The sequence below is a fragment of the Buceros rhinoceros genome, unplaced genomic scaffold, assembly GCF_000710305.1.
Source record: "Buceros rhinoceros silvestris isolate BGI_N320 unplaced genomic scaffold, ASM71030v1 scaffold5482, whole genome shotgun sequence".
NCBI classification, from domain to species: domain Eukaryota; kingdom Metazoa; phylum Chordata; class Aves; order Bucerotiformes; family Bucerotidae; genus Buceros; species Buceros rhinoceros.
In genome coordinates this window covers 35,752-56,308 of record NW_010400546.1, presented here as the reverse complement: position 1 = coordinate 56,308, position 20,557 = coordinate 35,752, and the positions used below count along the sequence as shown (strand labels likewise).

Here is a 20,557-nt window from a genome sequence, read left to right as displayed (position 1 = left end):
CCCAAAAACCCCAGGGCCTTTTTCTCGTGGCCATCTTCCCAGCCACTCTTCCCCAAGCCTGTAACATTGCAGGGGATTGTTTTGACCAAAGTGCAGAAGCCAGCAGTTGGCCTTATGTTTAATGCAGTTGACCTCAGCCCATCGATCTAGCCTATCCAGATCCCTTGGTAGAGCCTCCCGACTTATAAGCAAATAAACACTCCTGTCCAACTTGGTGTCATCTGCAAACTTACTGAGGGTGCACTCAATACCCTCATCCAGATCACTGATAAAGTTGTTAAAGTGAACAGGCCCCAATACCGAGCCCTGGGGAACACCACTGGTGACCAGCCGCCAGCTGGATTGAACTCCATTCACCACCACTCGCTGGGCCCGGCCATCCAGCCAGTTTTTGATCCAGCAGAGAGCAGACTCATCCAAGCCACAGGCAGCCAGTTCCTGCAGGAGAATGCTATGGGAAACAGTGTCAAACGCCTTAATAAAGTCCAAGTAGACAACATCCACAGCTTTTTCCTCATCCACCAAGCAGGTCACCTTGTCATAGAAGGGACCAAGTTGGTCATACATATGCCTTTCATAAACCCATGCTGACTAGGCCTGATCACCTGGTTTCTTGTACCTGCCGAGCAATGGCACTCAAGAGGATCTGCTCCATGACTTTCCCCAGCACCAAGGTCAGATCAACAGGCTTGTATTTCCCTGGGTCCTCCTTCCGGCCCTTCTTGTGGATGGGCTAACCTCCACTTGATTGGTACCTTCCCCATTAGCCAGGACTGCTGATAAATGATGGAAAGTGTCTTGGTGAGCACTTCTGCCAGCTCCCTCAGAACCCTTGGGTGGATCCCATCTGGCCCCACAGACTTGTGCGCATACAAGTGGTGCAGCCATTCTATGTACAGCGTCTTAAAATAGAAAATCTTAGTTTTTAATAATGTCTGTGAGTGGCTCCTTTATAGAAATGTGCATTTGGATATGTGGGAAAGATTTGAATTGGATCATGCTGACTAATTGTACCTCATATCCAGCTTATACCTAGTTGGTGTATTCAATTTGTCAAAGAAATGACAGACTTCAACTGTCTGGGAAATGAAATTTGTGTCTTTTGGGCCTATAATAAAAAGAATAAACTTTGTATTTTAATTGTTTTCCTTCTTCTAACAGCTCTCCTTGTGAAAAAGGTGATGCTGATGGTGGCAGTGGTATGCCTGATAAAAAAATTATGTCTGTGAATGGAAGCTGGGATTCCTGATGCACAAAGGAATTCAACGCGTTTTCATTTTTTATAAATATTTATGCACCTAAATCATCTATTCCCTTACAAGAAGGCTGCTCTTCTTGCCCCTGATTATGAATTTAGGAGGAAACTGATCATTAGGTGCAGGTAATTTTTTTCTGATGCTTGGAAAGGGGTTTTGCAATTACTGTCATCTATTTCCAAAGATGGTAGTGGCAGCATGCCATTGCAGCCCAGTAATTTGCACTGCTATGGCCAGGATTGCAGATGAAAACACATTTCTGTCCAAAGCACCAGTTTCATTTCCATCAGAACATGTTGGTTACATTTGGCCTCCATTACATTAAATCTATGTCTTTTACAAAAGCATGTTTGTAATTAGATCAGGATGGGAAGGCAAGGAAGACAAGAAGGAACATAAAATACTCTTTGTGGAGCCACTGTCATAATTTACATACCTTTTTCAAATTCACTAGACAGATGCAGACTGTATTTCTTCCACTGGCTCAAAAAGCCTGTCTAAAACTACCAGCAGAATTTTGTCTTTAAATGAACAGCCAGATAAGCGAGGAGAGAGTGAAAAGTCTTCTCAGGTGACACACAAGTTCTTCTCTTAAGCTACCTTTCCACCTACCATCCTGAGGAAAGATGTTTCACCCAGCAGTACACTAAGAACTTTAAAATGACAAATGAAACTCTCCTAAAAGTTGTCTATAGTTTGTATATTACTTAAAAAATACGAAGGCGGCAGCAGAACCTGACTACTGCTAAGTGCCTCTTTTATTTACTAACATTCGTAATGGAAAAGATGCTTTTTCCCTTGGCAGTCTGCTTTTCTTATCTCTGGAAAAATTATCTGAGGGAATTATTTGTAATACACAACCAACCTAAGTCAGGTGAGGCAACAAAGTTACAGGAACACAAGCAAGAAAAATATGGTGAAATCAAGCACTTGACCTTCTTGTCCATTATCTGTGGGTGATTTACACCTGTGTAACCACATGTAACTCTTTAAGAAAAGTAAACCTTTCTTTTTAAGAGAGAAAAGAAACTGTACCCTTTAGAAGTTTTATTACTCTAATTATTTTCACTAGAAGAGATAAAATAAACATACAAACTACTAGTGATATGGGTCATTTTCAAGCTGAGTGTCTCAACCCAGGTACATTGGCTAGAGCTTCCTCCAGTGCCTCAGCATGTTAGTTAGACACACTGCTCTCACAACATTTACAGAGAATGAAGCCAAGGCTGGGGAAGGGTCATAAAGTTCACCAGTAACAAATACTTTAGAAATTTCTAACTGTAAACCACTACTACAGTAAGAAGATGGAAGACATGCTTGAAGAAGAACCTTGTATTAGCTCTAAGACCTAAAAGGGTGAATTATAATTTGCTTATAAAAACTGCCAGTTTATTAGCTATCAACTTTTTCATAAACTTTGTATTTTTTTATTTTTGTAGGACTGTGTACTTATTCTCATAATTACAGAAGAGTCATTTAAATCTATGTATGTATTTCAAGTAGCTTAGAATGTCTATTAACAGCCTAGTTTGAAAAAATATGAAAATCGACAGCTCCTCTGTATCTGTAAATGTTACCATAGCTTTGAATTGCCTTTTTTTAGTGACATTAGAACACATCCGAGGAAGGAAGAAATGGAAAACTAGCTTGTTTCAGCATTACTTTGTTCAATAAAAAGTGCATAAATGTGAATATAATCTACTATTAATGAACAAAAGACCTTTCCCCCACCCTACAATATCAAAGTATAAACCGCATATAACATGTCTACTAGCAGTGAAGTATTTGTCAATTGATACAATATTATGGTAAATCTTTGGAGAAGACACACTCTTCTTATTTTATAGTTTTATAGTAATAAGTGAGCACTTTTTCTTTACTTATTTAACTCTAATACCTAATCCCTAATACCATGCCGTATGAGAAAGTTCTCCTCTTTCTGCATAGCCTTCCACCTACGTCTAGGAAATGGTATATAAAAGTAGCTTCATAACACCATGCAGATTGCAACTCACCCTTAAATGATATGAAAAATAAAAGAATAAAATATTAAAAAGTGTCTTGAAAAATCAGTTTAATTTAATTTAGGATCACAAACATTGACAGCGTTTGTTGAAACTACCTGATAGTGCATTGTTGCCCTCAAGGGAAGAATCAAAGTTAATTAGTTACTTCACTTTCCATTTACATGTCTTAATGTGGGTTATAACCTTAACTGCTGATTTCCTGCATTGTGAGATGATTATATGGTTTGGAGAATGCATGATCCTTTATTATGAAGTAACACAGAATTAAAAACCCTGCCCTCTTGGAAACATATTACTCCCCTGAAAACTTGGGAAACAAACAAATTGAATAGTGGTAGGTTTATAACAAACATATCTGCCATGAAATTAAACATAAATTTAGCATTCTTTCATCATAACATTTTTCACATTTACCTCCTATGCATCATTATTCTCTGACTTACGGCTGATGATCAAAAAACCCATCAAACACAATTTTATATATTAGCATAATTTAGTATTAAATAATTTATTAGAGTATGAAGCTCTTAACAACACAGCACATTCTAATTTTCTTAAAAGAAATGCAGCTTATTCAGAAACCAGTATTTTTTTCTGGGGAAACGACAGACTTCTACGGGACTACTAGAAAAAGTAGAGCACAAACTTCCCCTCTTGGTTTACACTGCCGCAGCTATCCAGCTTTCATGCCACAAGAGCAACAACGAGTATGGTTTGTGTGCTACACAAAGCCGGAGTATGAACATACCAGGTCTCTACATTGCAGGTCAAAATGGAAAGTACTGGCTCTAATCAGGAAGCAAACTTCTGAGCTCAGATTTCCTTTGGAAATTCATGGTACCCTGAAGACTATGATAACCCTCCTATCCACCCCTATTTGCTCTTCTTAAACTTAATTATTAAGATCTGTGAATTGTTGTTATATTCCTTGTCCTTGATTAGAATGCTTTAGTGTTGGACAAGTTACTTTAGAATTGTCAAATCTAAACTTCAAATAACATTTCAAAGATACTCAAACACAAGCTTTTTTTATATTGAAAATATATACGTCACAGAAACCACAACTGTTTTTCTAGTCTTACGTTTATATGTCATTTTATATGCCCAAACATCATTAAAATTGAAGTCCCAGTGAAGGCTGTTTTTATAGAAGCATGCTTTTATACCTTCAATATTACAAAAGCTGACATAAAACAATGTTCTTTTAGGAAAAAAGACCAAGGCAGGCAGGGGGGTGGGGTGGGGTGAGTGCAGAGTGAGAATGTGACTTTGTATCGTCTTACGCAGCTTGTCCAGCCAAAAACTGGACACAGTTACTTAAACTGGCCCTAAAAATTTAAGGCATCTTTATCACTCAGTCCTAGGGGATAAGATTTAACTTGTTCTGGCTGGTGTTGAGGTGTTCATACAGTGTAGATTTTAGATGGTCTGTCAGCTCTGCCATAGTTGAAGATGAAAGATACCATCAACAGCATATATACAACACAGACGACAGGATCAACTGGAGATATGTCCATGGAAGAGCTGACCAGAGGTGGTGTTAGTACAATTCATCCTAGTTGTGTTTCAACTATTTTTGAAAGCTATTTTGAAATTTGGTAAACGTGTCCCTATTACTTCAGATTGGAGTATTTTCCTTCTAGCTGTGTAACATATACATTCCTTGACATGTATTTCTTCTGGAAAACACCTCACTCAAACTCAGGTCCGATAATGCAGCTTAGGTTTGACTGATCAAACATGAAGCTCGCTGACCACTGAAGAATGAGGAAAAGACAAGCAGCTTATGGAAGTATCTCTATCATTTCCTAGAATAGAAATTTCTACTCCAGCATTGAAGACCAAGTTTCTGATATGGAAGGCAGAATATTTATGCAACTTTTCTACTCTGCATAGAGACTAAAAAAAGGTTTTTTTAAAAAAGTGTTAGAATTGTAGGCACGTTTTAGCCATGTGAACTAATTCGGAACTAAATTCATGCTTTAAATGTTGTTCTCCATCTTAAAGCCAATTTACTATATTATACTATAATCTATCTATTTTCTTATTGTTTCTCTACACCTTCTTTTCATCAAAATACGACTGCCAAACTCCTCTGAATTTCAATTCATTACATATTCTATAAGTCAAGACAATACTGACTTTTCAGAAATTACTTTAGCCACCAGTGTTTTCTCTCTGCTCCTTCCATACAGCTCTCAATAGCCGTCTGTCATTAGTAAATTCTTCTCTTACTCAAAATTTCATAGGCAGCTATCTGTTCCTATTCCACCATCTTCACGTTTAGACACTTCCTCCCTCCCCCGCCTTTTACTTTATTTGTTATTTTTCACTTTGATATTTAGTTTCTGGATCTCAGCTTACTGCATAGGACTGCAACAATAAATAGCACAATCCCTTTCTTTTAGGGATATATCTCTTTCAAAGGAACCTGGAATTCCTTATCAGTTCAACTAAGCATCCTATACAGCATGCATGGGCCAAGCTAGGCATTTTATAAGGTCTTCAAATTACAAAGCATAGAGCTTAAAGCCAAGTAACTCATCTGGTAGTGAAACAGAAAATCCTAAGTCTTACAACTTCTCTGAGCATAAAAGCATATTCAAACCTGCAATAATTCCTTTCTTCACTACTAAAATGTCAACATTTGCATGACAATGCAGGGAATACGCATTCAATTCTCACTCCTACCATGAGAAATCACTGGCTGTGGTTTACGCTTACCAGAAATCTTAAGTTCTTTGGTGGGAAATATATAATGGTTGGAAAGTAAGCATTCTGTAAGTCAAGCAACATAAATCCAATTTCTAGAGACACTGTTCTGAAGGCGAAAGGGCCCACTCTGAATTTTATCTGATTCACAGAAGCACTGAGAGTAATACAATACTGTTCTCTGAACCATGCACAGGGAGGAAAAAAGTCATACAAGTATTATTCTAACACCATTCTTTATGCCATCGAGAAAGAAAATAGAGTTAATCACAATATATGGTCATTTTCAACTAAAACAGATGGTTATAAGTCCCAACTATATATAGCTTACCTGTACCAAAACTGGCTTATAGACACATAAAAACTACAGGTTGTATGGAACGGAAACAATTTTTTTAAAAAACGTATTTTTAAAAATGCTTATCAATATTTAGCAGAAGTTAGGACTGACCTTAACAATGACACACACACCCTCAGTCTCTTTAAGACTTCAAGACTAACTGCGTTTCTGAATAATATTCTTCAACCAAATGGACGTTAATTGGATCAATACAAGGTTAAAATATTAAATTTAATACACTATGTTATAGAGAAAAGCAGACTGAATGAACTAATGACTTCTCATCACTCTTAACTTTATAAACTACTAGTAACTAACAACAAGTTGAGCCATACTTCCATCAAGAAATCTAACAAATCCAGTTTTGGAGAAAATGTGGATAATCTATCAAAACATAGGTATTATTAGTACCATTACCATTCTCTTTTAATCACAAGAGAATTTTATTTTAGTCGAACATTTTTTAAAAAAAAATCAGTATTCTGTTGCAACTATATAACTAATAAAAACACGATCTTCAAAGTGCAGTCCTCCCATTCTGATTTAATTTTTTTGTTGTAAATTATATATTCAGTGTAGGTTTGGGAAACTTAGGGTTCAGACTGCACTTCTTTAACAGTAGGGACGTCCCTTAAAAACTTCTACTTTTCATGTGACAATGAAGCCAATTTTCTATTTCCCATCATATGTCTGGAGAGAAAAGCAATCACGACCAAAGACAAATATGAATATTTTGCTCTCATATGCAAGTACCTTCTAGTAGCTACTAGGAAGCAGGAAGATGAGAGGAAATAACAACTTCCTTGATATAGTCATAGGGGCATTCAGTCATTGTGTGAGTGAATGAGAGGTGATGTGTGGATAGAACAAATCGTTACAAATCTTGAAGATTTTTTGCTCACATATTCTTCACAGCTTTAATGAAGGTACCTACATGGCATGTCCATTTTTAAGACCAAGCTTTCAGATTTTCTTTAACCACTGTGCATTGGATAAAAGCTAAATGAATATAATTTCTACTTTCTTTTCAAACCAGCATTTGACAAGCCATGCCAGCTACAGGATGAGGTGAGTGCCTCCAAGAGCTGCTATTTCAGAATTTTAAATGACCTTACGTATAAGAAGCCAAAAGATAAGGAATAAAAAAAATTCCTGTGATCACAGGATATATGCTATTGCTATATTGTTTTTCTTGGATTCTAACCAAAGCCTAAGCTCTTCAAATCAATTCTTGTCATCATGCCAGCACTACATGATAAAATAGCTGCATATACTTAAATTATATTCATTTATCTGTGGAATAACCTACATAAACGATGTAGTTGCATAACATGGATTAGAATGAAGATGTGGTATTGGAAGATTGTTTTTCTTGTTAAACATGTGACAAATTAACAACAAGGTCACCCATCACTATATATATATATCACTATAACTATATATATATGTTATTAACAAGAATTTCAGAACTATGAGTGATTTGGAGGAGCACTTTCTTCAACAGTGGATATATATTTTCCTTTACCATATATTTTTCAACTCATACAAGTGAAGGAAAAGAAAGAAGGAAATTAAGATGAGGAGAGTCACATGTGTTTTAAATTATTTTTGTTCAGATCTTATACAACTGCTTTTGGATTCTAAAGTTCATCTACTTCAGCACAACAATGAATTTTTTCATACATAACATAAATGAGATCATACTTGCCCAGTTATTATCTTGCATGATAGGTGGGTTGGAAATAACTGTTTACTTCCAACTCTTTTTTTTCTTTTTTTTTTTTTTTTGATAAGTAGATTAATAGCTTCCATTTCAATCTGCATTGGAACTTTAAGCAGTTGCATCAGTTAATGACTGGAAGAGTATGTCATCCGTAACTCAGTATTGGTCAAGCCATGTAAACAAAAGAAGGAAACCTCTTGAATAGAAGGAGCCTAATCTTTTTAGAGTTGTCAGCATGTACCAAGAATGCTGCCTTTTGAAGGAAGACCAGAAATATTTCCAGACCAAACTACTCAGATTTTATCAGTCTCATAACATCATGCTCTTGAAAATGATATACTGATGCTTAAAATGTTACAAGTGATGATATGACTGCTCTACAACTGTTTTATATACTTCATGCTTGAGTGAAAGAAGACTAAAAGTGTATGAATATTGACAACAGACTCAATGTTTTAATGAAAACAGTTTGAATTATATTCGAGACAAAATAAGAAAGAGCAAAAAAATTACCTTCTAACTGTTTCATAAAAAAAGACAGACAAACGTAAGGGGCAGGAGGGGGGTGGGGGGATTTTCAAAGCCAAATATTTAAAAATATGAAAGACAGTAGGAAGGTTGTGAGCCAAATCTCAAAAGCACAGATTTAAGTGGAATCTGAAATCAAAGGGTAAACAATGAGTCTCCAATTCTAAATTTGAAGCCCTTATACTAAATAAAATGTACTGCCACTCACAAATACTACAAACATGGAGCACCAGAATAGAGATGGTACAGCCATGCAGGGAAAAAAAAAGTATCTATTATTAAAATACTACGAAAAAGGTGATACATTAAAACGTATTCTTCTTTTAAACTCACTCACTTGTGACCAATCTCATGTGCAATGGTAAAAGCTGAACCTAGGCCAATGTCTTCATTAATGCTGCAGCTCCTTTCAGGCTCACACATTCCAGCCACAGAGGCCAAGCCTGAATAAACAGAAGGAGACACAAAGGGTCATGCCAAGGTGTTTCAGTCTTAAAAGCCCTAGTTATAAATGCCTGGATTCTTTTTAATAACCTCTATGCACAGAAGGAGCAGTTGGCAAAAGGTTAACTTTCTAGTCATTTGCAAAATCACTGGGGGGAATTTCACTTTGCCGGCTAGACATTAATATTTTTTGAACTGCAGTCAGTACTGGAAAATGTCTAGACTAGGGGTTAGATTTATAAATTTTACTTCTGGTAACTTGGGACCACCTAGTAACTTGAGCCAGGAGAGGGAATTCAAGAAAGCATTTCTATTTTAACATTCTTGAGCCTGAAGAAAGCAAAATGTATCCACATTATTTTTCTAAAGAAATCTGTTTAAGTTTAGTGGGTTCATAAAAACATACAAGCAACTTTTTTAGCTATGAAAAGCCCCACATGGTATGTTAAAAAAATAAAAAAAAAAAAACCAAAACAATGCATCAGTGAAGAGAAAGGAGACACGTTAATATCAAGCATTCATTTAACCATGTAAGTCTTTTCCATTTATGACCCATCATCTTCTGGAATTAATACCTTATCGTAGTACAAGCACTTTCTAAAGCTTTTTTTAGAGAGTGAAAGCCACTGGCATTTACAGAATACATCTCTTCTGTATCTTACATGTTCTTCAGCAACAGATTATCATGCAATGTACTGCAGTCAATCATAGTACTACTAAAGAAAGCTCTTAAAATCAGATTTATTTTAATATAACCCTCCCTAGAGTTTTTTATTTGAAAGAAGCAGTAATCCTATCTTTAAGAAGATTACCTGCACAGTTGACCACACTATAACAAAAAAACCCTGGAAAAAGCATTACTTTGGTTGCAAGATTGGGGGAATAAAGCAGGGAGAGGGGAAGAGGGAAATCATACTTTCTATAAGAGCAGGCACTTCAAATTATTTCATTTGGAGTAAGAATAAGCAAGACGACAAGTGCTTGCTTGGTACGTCCACATGAGGACATTAATCTGAAGCTGTAGGAGAGGGTCAGCAGGGTGAAGCACTGATATTGAGGCTCCTTACATATATGTGTATGTGGGTTGGACACTACTTTTGACTAGTTTAATCCCATAGGTTAAACGTATTCATTACACATGTGGTTCAAAGCTTTCTAAAGGAAAAACTGTTACAGGCTATCATGAGAATACATCCCATGTAGTGATTTAGACCCTAGCATCTCCTCTAGACACATACGGAGCATTTGGGGAGTGTATGTTCTGATTTAGTTTTCTCCAGAACAAATCTAGTTTGCACACACCAAAACTACTCTGACCACCAAACTGACATGGGCAAAAGGTGACAATGTGTGTCTGTAGAATTTGCGTCAAACAGTACTACTGCTATAAACAAATCATCAGTGCAGACACACCCACTGAGGACAGGATGAAACAGAAGAAAAAAGACTATGCATGCAGAAAAATCTGTTTATTTTTGGCAGTGTGCAACCTGTAGAAAACACAGTAATTACAGTTTACCCACGCTATTCTAATTGAGAGGGACATTGTGAAGACAACATTGCAATACTTATGTACCAACTCCCATATTCCACTGCAAAGTCTACCACATTTGAGCCATAAAGTCACCTCTGTCTTCAGATCTTATAACTTCAGCACGTGCTTCAGTGACTTACAGGACCAGATTAACGTAATTCCACACCATGCTTGCAGACAGTCAAGAACTCAGTCTATGGCTCCGACTTAAATAAGGAGTTCTCCTTCACTGGAGCCACAGACAGGCTGCAAAGACATCTGAAGTCTATCTTTTCTAAGAAGGTATATGAAAGATTCCCTGTTTTAGGAAACTGGAATAGGAGAGAGATGTCTATGCCACAAGAAATCCTTTACTTCTGTTTCTTCCTAGAATACCAATGACTCAGGTTTCTCTTGACCTTTTGAGACCTCTCTGACACTTCTGTTCACAGACTCCTTAAAAATATGCGTAACTTTAGTTTCTGGAGATCAGTGGGACTTAAGCATATTAAATGCCTTGCAAAAGAGGGCCACAGGGCCTCGTCTCTTCTCCAATTCACTGCTTATAACGCAAATAAATTGTCGTGGTTGTGTCACCAAGAGTCCTGTAACACTGAGTTGGAACTGACACCATATGCGATTTTTTTTTTTTTTTAAATCAAGCCTTTAGTTTAACAAAACATTTGTCAAAGTCTATTCTCTGTTATGCTGGATTAAAGGGAAGCAGAACTTGCCTTTATACCAAAGTTGGATACAGTAAGAACTAGCACGCTAATGACCTATGTTAATATAGCTCTCCATCTGCACCTAAGGGTGCTGAGAGCGCTTCTCCATTGTAAAAGCATTGTTTTAAAAAGTTTCAGTCTGGTATTTTTCTCTGTGAAAGGAATAAGCTGAAGTGTACTCCCTGTGTACAAAAGCGCAACAGCGCAAACCTCAAAGCTTGTTTCTTTTGTAAGGGTTTATTTTGTTTATTTGGTTGGTTTGGTTTTTAACTTTCCTGAGGTCTTGTGTTTTTTTAGCTAGATCATGGAGACAGGTTGAATGGAAATAAACAGCAGCTTCCCTTCTGCAAGAATTAAGTTTGAGTAACCTGCTGGATTTTACCATATCTACAGCTGCCAGACAAGAAATACAGAGCAGCAACTCACTTAATTTAAACTTCCAGCAATGTATCAAAGCTGAAATCCACTGAGGCTACCTTTTATTGTTCATGTTTATAAAACTGCAAAATTTTAAAAGCATAAACTTAAAAAGATCTATTCAGTCAGTAAATCAATAGCTGAGCATAAAGCAAGGAAACACCAAATGCAAGCTGAAATTTCTCTTTATAATCTTACCCAGTGTTCCACAAGGCTTGTTTTTATAAGTGCAGATATCATATCTGTTAAGGAGGAAAAAAAAAGTAGAGAAAATATGTCAGAGAATCAAAGTCATAAGATATTTTGTGTATTTATCACATATCTGTATCATAGTTCAAGTTGTCAGACCGCGATCAGCTTAATTATGTGCAGCCAGCTGGTGTCGGTATTTTCTACACTCTGGTGTAAACCGCAAGCTGCAGTACACTCGCAGCCGCTGGCCTCAAGCCAGTGGGACACCTGCCAGTAAGAGAAAAATGGTTAAAGTGGATCTTTGTAATCACCAGCTCCATAAAACAGTCTACCATGCTGCTAAGAAGTTACAGCAGCATGTTTATAGACTGCTATTGATTCAAAACACTTAACTTCAACTTTTTGAACATAATTGGAATGCCCTTATAGTCTCACATTTAATACCTAAACAATATTAATTGTAACTCATACTACTTAAACTTTGATTCTATTTAAAAACTATAAATCTCAATTATTACAACAAGAATTATACATTAAAAAAAAAATCTTAGGAACTGCCATTATAGTTCCCTTCTCATTATCTCTATTATCTAACAATGATTATATATGTCTCAAGAGTTTATTATAAGAAACTAAAATGAAAAACATCTTTGCAAAAAGCTAAATAATGTCATCAAATACAGAAGCTCAATGAGGTTTTGTGTAGTTAACATGTAAGTATTTGGAGCTAAAAAAGGAATTGAAATATTTTCTGTGGCAAAGTTAATAACAATAGCAGTGGTTATACAGCAGTAAATTCATTAATTTCACCTTCATATTTTGATTATGTAGTCCTATGACGAGGCTAGCGATACAAGAATACTCCTACAATGCCTTTAATCTTCAAGGATTTATACTGATTTCCTTGCAGTATGCTTCATAATAATTAATAATAGTATGCTTCATAATAATTAATAATAGCATGCTTCATAATAATAATAAGAAAAACATTCTTTTGAATGCTGAGTGAAAACAAAGATTAAAAGATACTGTCTCTATGTTTTAATTTTTAACCCAAACAGATACTAGTTTCAGACTACCAGCCATTTCTGTTAAAAATAACCTAAGAACAGTTATCAAGCAGGAGTCTGATCACAAGATCTATATATACACCTTTCAATGCTAACAGAGTTAAGGTCTGTCTGTAAGCCAAATTCATGGACAAAATTACAAAGCTTAAAATTTGGAACAAATCCGTTAAACTCTGTAAGCATGTAGACTACTGTGACCACAAGGAACTCCTGTGATTTTCAAAGGTACTGAGTGTGGAGCAGTTTATGGGATTAAGCTCTAATTTTAAATGTAAATGTTCATATGTACTGATCTCACCAAGGCGGTTCAAATTCTGCTGTCCTATAGGCACATGAAGCTCTCACTGATTTCCCATGTGCTATTTGGAGAGGGGGACGTAATCAAATCAGCATTCTTACGTAAAACATGCTGGAATATAATCAGGTTTTGTATGTCACAAAGCTTTAAGATGACATAGATTAAGAGATAAAGAAAGATTTTTACTATTTCCAGCCCTTTACATATTTAAGGAACCAAAGTCCATATTTCTGCATTTGAGACAGAGCTTGAGCATAATCCTATTGAAGATCATGCAAAATTATTTCTCAGAGAAAGCAGACAGGTCTCAGGCTTATTTAGTGAGAAAAAACAAATTTGCTCAAATTCTTTAAATGTAGTTTAGAGCTGAATACAAGAAGTCTGTGCAAAACACAGGAAGTACTGGTCTTCTAGTGTTTTTTAATATCCAATGCTAATAGAAAACAAACAATTAAAGGCATAAATGCTTAGATAAAATGGATGTTTAAGAATTAAGCCAGTTCCACAAAACTCGAGTACTCAAATAAAATGTCAGATTTCAGCAGAGCTGACAAGTTGCCCTTATGGCCTGAATCTGCTTAGTCTCACAGAGGTGTGAATCTGAAGTTACTGCTCACAAGAAACCGTGATAGGAGAGAGTGATATGAATTAAGTCACTTGTTCCTGTAATATTATTGAAAAACAAATATCATTGTATCCTTCTGTTTATTCTGGGTAGTGAGCATTTTTCATTATGCATAGGCAAGCAGTGAAACTTAAATTAGATAATAAGAGTAACGTAAACATGATTTTATTTTCCAATACATTATTGTTTTTGCAAGAACTACCCAGGTAGTAATGTATTCTAATTACGGCTTCTTGAAATACTCAAATTTTACAGGCAATAATTAACTTCCTGTAAGGAGCATTCGTACACTCTCCTATGCCTCAGTTTAACAAAAAAACCTTAAGTTTGCAGTGTCCAATGACTTACTTTACCTACATCACCTTCAAGCTTTGTTTTTTCTTTATTTCCTTTCTTATGGATGGTTTCTGCTTGCGATTTGTTTGGAACTTCTTACCATTTTTATGTACGAAACTGCTCAATTCCATCATTTCCTTCTCTATATGATTTAACCAAATTAGCCTAACTTTTTTTGTTGTTGTTTTGACACCACTCCCTCTTACTTTCTGTTGAATTTTCAAGGAATCCATTTAACCCACAGTTGCTGGGTTCCAAAATGTGGAATACTACAGAGTCAACACTTGCCAGATAGTACCTCCAAACCAAGCAACTCCTGAAATGACAAATCATCCAAATGATGTGTGAGATTAGATAAGTCTAATTGCTATTCTAAAATAAAAAAATTTAAAAAATCAAACAAACAAAAACAGTAACAAAAAAAACCACCACAAAGGTGAAGATGAGTCATAGTTGTTACCAGGACTGCAGTAAATACTTCAGGAGCCAAAAATAATCAAAAGGTATATCTCAACCAACCATAAAAAATGTTAACAATGGTCATGATAGGTATGCAAAAATGCAGTTTGCAAGATACAAATGTATTTTCTTTTTGAATCACTGACAGAATGCATAAGAGGGCCTCCACACAGAATCTGAATGTAAGAAAAGAGACATGCAGCCTGCAAAAAACCCTAGGATGAGATTGAAGTCTGATCATTTTGAGACAGCCAAGGAAATACTTTGCCCAAGCTGCAAGAGAAGATCATATGCTTGCTAATAAAGTGAGTACATACGTCCCCGAAATGTGACGAGGCTGGGGGTGGAAACAGGCACGAGGCAAGATTGTTGATTACATGACCATTTCCACCCTGAATGGATCCGAATCATTTGACAGGGCAGACGGGCAAGGGTCTGGGACTTCTGGTCACACCTGAAGGGCTGGTGAAGAGCCTCATCAGACAGCTGGGAAATGTATGATGGATACACAGCTGTCACTGACAACTCTGACTGACACATCAGCCGGACGGGAACTGTGACCTATTATCAGTTCAACAGGAAGGTCAAGAATTGGAATGTCAATAGCCTCCTGTCATGCCATGAATCAAACAGGAAGTGTTAGTGGTCTCTTTTGGCAGGATTTGAGCATGTCCTATGCTAAAATACGCACCTACACCACTGAAATAAAAAATGAAAGGGACCACATTCTTAGACACTGAAATTCTATTATCAGTATTATCAAACTGTTTCAAAAGTCCATCAAATTGTTAAAAAAAACCCAAAAAACAAAACAGGGTGCCTTTCACAGATTTGGCCTATAAAAACAATTAGTCTAAGAATTTACAGAATAAGTTCAGAAGGTGGCCACACACAATTACGATCAGGTAAAACATATAAAGCTACTCTGTTCTGGAGAAGTCAGCTTATTATTGTGGACACAAGAATTTCTGTGCCAGCAGTCCTCAGTACTAGAAGTAAGTCACTGACATGTTTATTTAACTTATAAGTGTATATGCAAGCTACAGACTATCTCTTGAAGAAGTATCAGTTACCTGCATCTCTGACTTGCAGAAAAATCCATTTCCACTACAGATTTGATGAGATGTATGATCCTGATTGGACACTGAAGTCAAATACATAACAAAGATGAGTTCTCTGTAAGTACTGTAAGCACTGCTCAATCTTGTCACATAAGTTATTTGCAGCTACAGCCAATCTCAGACGCCTTAGGGGAAGACAGGCATTTCTCTCACATCTAGCTATACACCAAAGGGAAAGGAGCGAGGATTCTACCTTATCCCTGCAACTTGTCAGCCTGTGGGCCTAAAAGATGTAGATGCACAACTATAAAGTTCACACAGAGTTCTATGTAAGCAAAAACGAAGCAAAAAACAAAACAAACCAAAAAAAAAAATGCAACCCCTCCCAAAAAAAAAACCACCACCACCCAAAAAAACCCCACAAAACCCCAAAGGTACAATTTCACAGGTTTGAGGGCTAGAAAGCATCGTGATGAGTTACTCATACCTCCACCCACCCATAGCAGAAAAACGGAACTAATTCCAGAAGCTACACAGGATAAAAAGCTGTTCCTTAAGAGCTATTCCATCTCACATTAAGAGTTGTTTTCAACATAATTTAAGAGCACCTGTGCTAGGTTATCCAGTTCATCGACCTTTCTCTCACAGCAGTCATTTGCAAGTGCTTGCAGGGGTAACAGGGCAGGCACAGAGTGATACCATTCCTGATAGAAGACCCCAGCTCTGTGGCTTAGGGAACCTCAGAGGTAAAGACTGTATCTTAGTTGCTAACTGATTTTTCTTCTCAAGTCTTTAGCACTTAGTTAATGCATCTTCAATCTTAAAATTAAAAAAAAAAAATATTTCAGTGTCCACCTGGGAGATGCTGTTATGCCTTTATCAGCAAAGTTGAATCCCTCTGTCCCAGTAGAAATCTCTTTCATGCTGAAATGATTTTTTAAATTTTCTTTTAAATTAGATGAACAGTTTAAACCTTGTCAGCGTCACTACTACACTGTGGCCTTTCAGACACCTTCCCTTGAACTCTAGGGCTTTTTAAACTTTCCGAAGCATGTGCATTACAATTCAAAAAGTTGTTCTAATACTGATATTAACAGTAGTAGATACAAGGTAAAATGAATTACTACTTCTTACATGTTAATATGTATTTATACATTCAAGGATAACACCAGTCTGATTATGTGAAACAGCCCAATAAAAGAATAGAGTCTTTATAAAGTACCATCATCACTAGCTGTATGTTACTGGAAGTGTCCACTGTGCTAGAAAGAAGGACTACCTGCACCAAACTAACACTGAGAACTGAGATAGATAGATCGAAATATACCTGTAACAGAATTGGAAAAATAAATAAATACTAGCATCGGATACACTTTAAAGAATGTAACTGATCAACAGAATAAACCACAGCATGTATTTTCTTTAAGCATGATAAATTAATAAAGCATTAAAAACTCTTATTAGAAATTAGAACTGTTCAAAACCAGTATGAATCACAAGCTCAAACCAGGACATTTATAAGCACAAAAAGCAACTCTAAAACTACCTGAAAGCTACCAATATGCCTTAGTAATATTTGAGATAGATATTGACAAAAATAACTGAGGTTTTTTAAAGAACATTCTTAAATGAAAAAGAGTTTAGGAAGTAAAAAATAAAATCACAGCAAATTGCTGAGGAAAAACCTACCACCAATAGGAATATAAATGTCAAAGGTACATGAATATAAGAAAATCCAGAAAAGACAAAAATGACAAATAGGTATGAATGGACATAAAGCTAAACAAGGACTTTATATATGTAAAACGACAGGATTTTCCAATTAACTTGCTTGTAAAGTTTGTCAGAAAACAAGACAAAGCCTCGGAACTAGTTCTGTCCTGACTAAGAGGAAACAGAGCTAACTATTACAAATTACTGAGTTAATTTTTAAGGAACATTTTCAAATATGTTATTTCTGAAAAGATGTTATTTTTCATTTGTTTTAAACCAAGTTGTACTTTCTGACATGTGCTTTTTACTACTATAGGTGTTGACAGTAAGCTATTAAAATAAGGACTGTCCATTTTAAATACCCTTTCTCAATAATAAACATAATGGGTTCATTAGAACTGGATCTTTTTTACTTTTTAATCTACATGCTATGCAACTTCATTTATCTATGCATCCAAGCACACGTCTCAATCTGACTAAGAGTTAAAAGACCAGACAACCCCCCCCACCCCCATTTTAAAAAGTTAAGTTAATCTAGTTCCCACACCTAGAACAATAAACTGAACTACTGCTGAATAATACTGAAATCTCAGACTTCCCTTAAAAGGACCAAAAACCTAAAGGTATCAGACAATTACAACACCTATTTCTAAATTATGGAAAATAAAAAAGAAAAGAACAGTAAGTAGCTTGTAGTTTTACCATATTCTTTTGCGTACATATACTTGGCTATGATTAAAAAGCAGTTATTTTGCAAGTGCAGGTAATGTCACTAATCCAGAGAACTGTGTAAAAAATACAGTTTTTGTAAAAAATATAGTCTTTTGGCCAGTTTTCATAAAAAGTTCTGTATCATAATTCTTCAATAGTTCATCATTCAAGATAAATTGTTCATTAGATTTGCACAGGTTACAAACAGCAATACTTTTTGTAACACAATACTTTTTGGTGTCATAGAATCACAGAAGCAGTTTGTTCAGAAGAGAACCTCAAAATAACCAAGTCCAACAGTTCACACAGCAATGCCAGGTCACCGATAAACCACGTCCCTCAGCACCACATCTACACATTTTCTAAATACCTCCAGGAATGATGAATCTACCACTTCCCTGGTCAGTATCTTCCACTGCTTTTATCACCTTTTCAGTGAAGAAATTTATCCTAACATCCAACGTAAAGCTCCCCGGTGTAACTTGTCCTATCGTTTATTCCTAGGGAGAAGAGACCAACACCCACCTCTCTACGACCACCTTTCAGGTACCTGTAGAGAGTGATAAAGTCTCCCCTCAGTCTCCTTTTCTACAGGCTAAACAATCCCAGTTCCCTCAGCTGCTCCTCACAAGATTTGTGCTCTAGGCCCTCCAATAGTTTTGTTACCCTTCTCTGGACATACTCCAGCACCTCAATGTCCTTCTTGTAACGAGGGGCCCAAAAGTGGACACAGTGCTAAGGTGTGGCCTCACCAGTGCCCAGTACAGGGGGACAATCTCTTCCCTGCTCCTGCTGGCCACACTATTCCTGATACGTGACAGGATGCCATTGGCCTTCTTGGTCACCTGGGCACACTGCTGGCTCATACTCAGCCAGCTGCTGACCAGCACCCCCAGGTCCTTTTCTGCTGGGCAGGTTTCCAGCCACTCTTCCCCAAGCCTGTAACATTGCAGGGGGTTGTTCTGACTCAAGTGCTAGACCCAGCACTTGGTTTTGTTGCACTTCATACCACTGGCCTTGGCCCATCAATCCAGCCTGTCCAGATCCCTCGGCAGAGCCTCCCTACAATCAAGCAGATCAATGCTCCCACCAAACCTGCTGTTGTCTGCAAACTTACTGAAGGTGCACTCAATCAATTCTCTCATCCATATCATTGATAAAGACATTAAAGAGAAGAGGTCCCAGCACTGAGCCCTGGGAGACACCACTTCTGACTAGTTGCCAACTGGACTGAACTCCATCCCCCACCACTCTTTGGGTCTGACCATACAGACAGATTTTATCCAAAAAAAGAGAGAGTGCACTCATCCAAGCCATGACAACCAGGTTCTCCAGGAGAATGCTGTGGGAAACAGTGTCAAAGACTTTGCTAAAGTCCAGGTAAACAACATCCACAGCCCTTCCCTCACCCACTAAGTGGATCACCTTGTCAAAGAAGGAGATGTCTTTCTAAAGCTTTAATAGAGCATTTAACATAGCCTTACTGAAAGTGGTACACCACGACAGCATTCTGCCTTAAAATAAAGTACACATCTTATTTGGTTTCTTCCTCAAAAACCCCAAACCAAAAAGAGCTATTTAAACCAAGGAAGGAAAAGAATAACATACATTACACATCACTAAGCAGAAACAGCTTTTTCTATTATTAGTTTCCATGTCTTTAAAACTGTGATATACTAAAGTCTGGCTCTATTGGACTTTTTTCTGATACTTAGCTTGGGTAGGTAAACTAAATTCTGAGTTACAGCTAGAAAAGCTATTACTGCTGTAAGTTCCAATTCTACTGATTTCCATGAAAAAAATATTTTAAATAATTGCATTCTAGATGAAACTTTTCCATACTACTTTTTCTAAACTGCAAATGCAATCATAACAGTAAAAATAAACTCTCTTCTGAAGCAATTTTTTTAATGCTGTCATTTGTCTTCATCAATTTGGGCAGTGTAACATCAAAGCAGCAGTTGCAAATTTACCATAATCACTAGCATTATCGGTGTTCTTAGGACAAATGTACAAAGCTCTTTGTGAGATTATGATTTAATTCGAGGTAAATCCCACTCCTAGAGTCTCTAAAAAAACTTTGAAGTAAGTTCATGAAAAATATATCAACAAAGAAGTTTTTTTTCAACACTATGTTGATGTGTCACACAAGCATATAGCGGAGCTATTGCAAAACGTACTAATTACATGAAAATAGAGGACTTCATAGATGAGTTTATAAACAAAAACAGTTCTGAAGACAAGATGAAGGCCCTGAGGTGCTTCTCAGATTGAGACGTATCCTAGACCATGTTACAGCATTTCAAATCACTAATAAAAAAAGTCATCATACCAAAATTCAGAGTACTAGCTTTAAAAGCCTCTTATTGTAAGGAAATAATACATTCCAGCTTTCTCTGCATTCCTG

At 36.6% G+C, this 20,557-nt stretch overlaps 1 protein-coding gene across 1 annotated transcript in view; it reads right to left on the bottom strand.

The window, feature by feature from the left end:
• LOC104489703 (A disintegrin and metalloproteinase with thrombospondin motifs 6-like) overlaps window positions 1–20,557 on the bottom strand; it is a gene marked incomplete at its 5' end in the record, with an annotated part of 110,138 nt that overhangs the window by 56,171 nt on the left and 33,410 nt on the right. The window contains 2 exons of the mRNA XM_010131897.1: window positions 8,924–9,029; window positions 11,884–11,927. Of these exons, the coding sequence (XP_010130199.1) occupies window positions 8,924–9,029; window positions 11,884–11,927 (150 nt within the window). The remainder of the gene's footprint in view (window positions 1–8,923; window positions 9,030–11,883; window positions 11,928–20,557) is intronic.